At 40.2% G+C, this 2971-nt stretch overlaps 1 protein-coding gene across 1 annotated transcript; it reads right to left on the bottom strand.

Annotated features, from left to right (window-relative positions):
* Positions 1-341: 341 nt before the first annotated feature.
* LOC111149129 (nucleoside diphosphate kinase A-like) lies at positions 342-1617 on the bottom strand. The gene is made up of 2 exons (XM_022506063.1): positions 1510-1617; positions 342-853 (listed from the first exon to the last, which is right to left on the bottom strand). Exons 1-2 carry the CDS (start codon positions 1615-1617, stop codon positions 581-583), a joined length of 381 nt encoding a protein of 126 aa, XP_022361771.1. The 3' UTR covers positions 342-580.
* Positions 1618-2971: the final 1354 nt, after the last annotated feature.

Raw genomic sequence — 2971 nt, forward strand, 5'->3', positions numbered from 1 at the left:
CATTCTCAGCTAAAGTTTAGAGTTTACATGAGGCTTTACTCTTGATTTTGTATATCTTATGGGTCCAGACACACTTATAATGATGTGTATCATCAGTACAGTATCATGCAGAACTGTTTCACTACCCTAAAAATCTCTGCATTCTACTGATTCATCCAATCCTTCTCCCTAAGCTCTGACAACCGCTGGTATTTCTACTATTGCCATACTTTTGCCTTTCATAATATGACGTACAGTTGCAGTTATGTAGTATGTAGCCTTTTCAGATTGGCTTCCTTCACTTAATAATGTGAATTTAAGTTTTCCTCAATACTTTTTCTTTTTTTATTTTATTTTGGGATGAAACATTTTAATCTGGTGATAACACATAATACTGTATTGGGAGCACTCCCAGCTCCAAGAGTTCCCCTTCAAGTTATAAGGAATTTCTCAGAAATGAGTGGATTTACAAGAGCCTGGCCCCTGTCCTCAGGGGAGGGAGAGGGAATGGAGTGAACAAAGCACTGAGGTCTGCTCTCTCCTCACTCATAGATCCAGCTCTGAGCACAGCTCTTGTAATCCACCAGCTCTTCAGGTGGAACTACAAGCCCATCTCCTTCTCTGCACTCTCCACAGAGTCGTTGCCATGGATAATGTTCCTGCCAACTTGGATGCAAAAGTCCCCATGGATGGTCCCAGGCCTGAAGTCCATAGGTTTGGCCCCGCTGAGCATCACTCGGCCTGTCTTCATCACCTTTAGGCCCTCCCAGACCATGGAAACCCCAGGCCCTGATTGCATGGACTTCACCAAGCTAGCAAAGAATGGACGGTCCTTCAGGTCAATATAGTGCTCCTTGAGAAGGTCTTCGGAAGCCTGAGATGGGGTCTGTGATTAAAGGAGCGAGACTGATGCAAGTTGAAAGTTAGGTGAAGCTTTATTTTCATGCCAGGCATCAGGAACCGGACTGACTGGTCAGAGCTGTCTCTGAAGAGGGTGACCACCCTCGATCTTGCAGGCTAGTTTTTATAGGGCATAACCACAGACCTCAACATATGTGGCTTCAGCTGATTGGATGTTTTCACCTGTCTTGGCTTGTTATGGTGTATATTCTTGGAATAGCCAGCCGGAACCAACACTAGGAACTGCTGGGATGTTTGAAACTGCTGGGACCTGCTGGGGCATTTAAATTTTTTTTTAAAATTTTATTTATTTCTTTGACAGAGACAGATCACAAGTAGGCAGAGAGGCAGGCAGAGAGAGGAGGAAGCAGGCTCCCCGCTGAGCAGAGAGTCCGTTGCGGGACTCGATCCCAGGACCCTGAGATTATGACCTGAGCCGAAGGCAGAGGCTTTAACCCACTGAGCCACCCAGGCGCCCTGCTGGGGCATTTAGAACTGCTGGGACGTTTATTCTTGGAATGAAGTCCGCAGATGTAAACAACAATATGGCTGACCAGGTAATATGGAGTTGCTTTGGCCAAGCGGGCCCTGGCAGGTAAACAGGTTTTAACATTAACCTAGCCCCAACACCTGAATTAATTTCATAGCAATGAGGCAGAATCCCTTTTGCTCAAAAGGCTTGATCTCTCCCACGAAGTTGCACTGCATCCCATGAGCTTGATGGCAATGAAGATGCATTTATTGTTGACCATGGTCCCCTCCAGTTGCTGCCTCCCCAAGTTTTTTCGTGCCTTGATATCTCATTTATTTTAAGCATTGAATAATACTCCATTTTATGAATATACCTGTTTATCCATTCACCTACTGAAGAACATCTTTGTTGCTTCAAGGTTTTGACAGTTATGAATAAAGCAACTATAAACAACCATAAGCAGGTTTTGTATGTACATGAGTTTTCAGTTAATTTAAGTAAATGTCAAGCAGTGCAATTGCTGAATTGTATGGTAAGAAGATGTTTAGTTGTGTAAGAAATTGACAAATTATCTCCTAAAGTGGCTATAACATTTTGCATTCCCACCAGCAATGAGGCGTCTACTGTTCCACATCCTTGCTAGCATTCGTTGTTGTAAGTGTACCAGAATTTGGCCATCCTAATAGATGTGTAGGGGAATTTCATGTTTGTTTGTTTGTTTCTTTCTTTCTTTTAATTTGCATTTTCTTGATGACATATGATATGGAGTATCTTGCACGTGTTTATTTGCTATCAGTATATATTCTTCAGTAGTGTATCTGTTTAGGTCATTGGTCATTTTTAAACAAGTTGTTCATTTTCTTATCATCAAGTTTTGATAGTTCTTTGTATATTTTGGATAAAAGTCTTTTACCACATGTCCTTGCAAATATATATATATGTATGCATGTATATGTATGTATGTATATATATATATTCCACCACCCCCCCCACAGTCTGTGGCTTATCTTCTCATTCTCTTGAGAGTATTTTTTGCAGGACAGAAATTTTTAACTTTAATGAAGTCCAGCTTATCCATTATTTCTATTTTTTTAAGATTTTATTTATTTGAAAAGAAGTGAGACAAAGAGAGCCCAAGTAGGCAGAGTAGTAGGCAGAGGGAGAGGGAGAAGCAGGCTCCTAACCAAGAAAAGAGCCCGATACGGGGCTCAATCCCAGGAATCTGGAATCATGACCTGAGCCAAAGGCTAATGCTGAACTGACTGAAACACCCAGGTGTCCTGTTATCCACTATTTGTAAAAATTTTCAGCATACCATGGTCACCAAGATTTTCTCCTGTGTAATTTTCTAGAAGTTTTATTTATTTATTTATTTATTTATTTATTTGTAATCTTACATTTAGGTATAATAAATAATTTTTGTGAAGGGTATAAATCTGTGCTTAAATTCTTTTTTTTTTTTTTTACATGTGGATGTCCCAGTGTTCCAGCACTATTTGTTAAAAAGACTATTTTTGCTCCATTGTATTATATTTACTCCTTTGTTAAAAAATCACTTGACTTTATTTGTGTGGGCCTATTTCTGGGCTCTGTATTCTATTCCATTAATCTATTTATCTG

This window comes from Enhydra lutris, unplaced genomic scaffold (genome assembly GCF_002288905.1).
Source record: "Enhydra lutris kenyoni isolate GAN:26980312 unplaced genomic scaffold, ASM228890v2 scaffoldscaffold21, whole genome shotgun sequence".
Taxonomy (NCBI): Eukaryota; Metazoa; Chordata; class Mammalia; order Carnivora; family Mustelidae; genus Enhydra; species Enhydra lutris.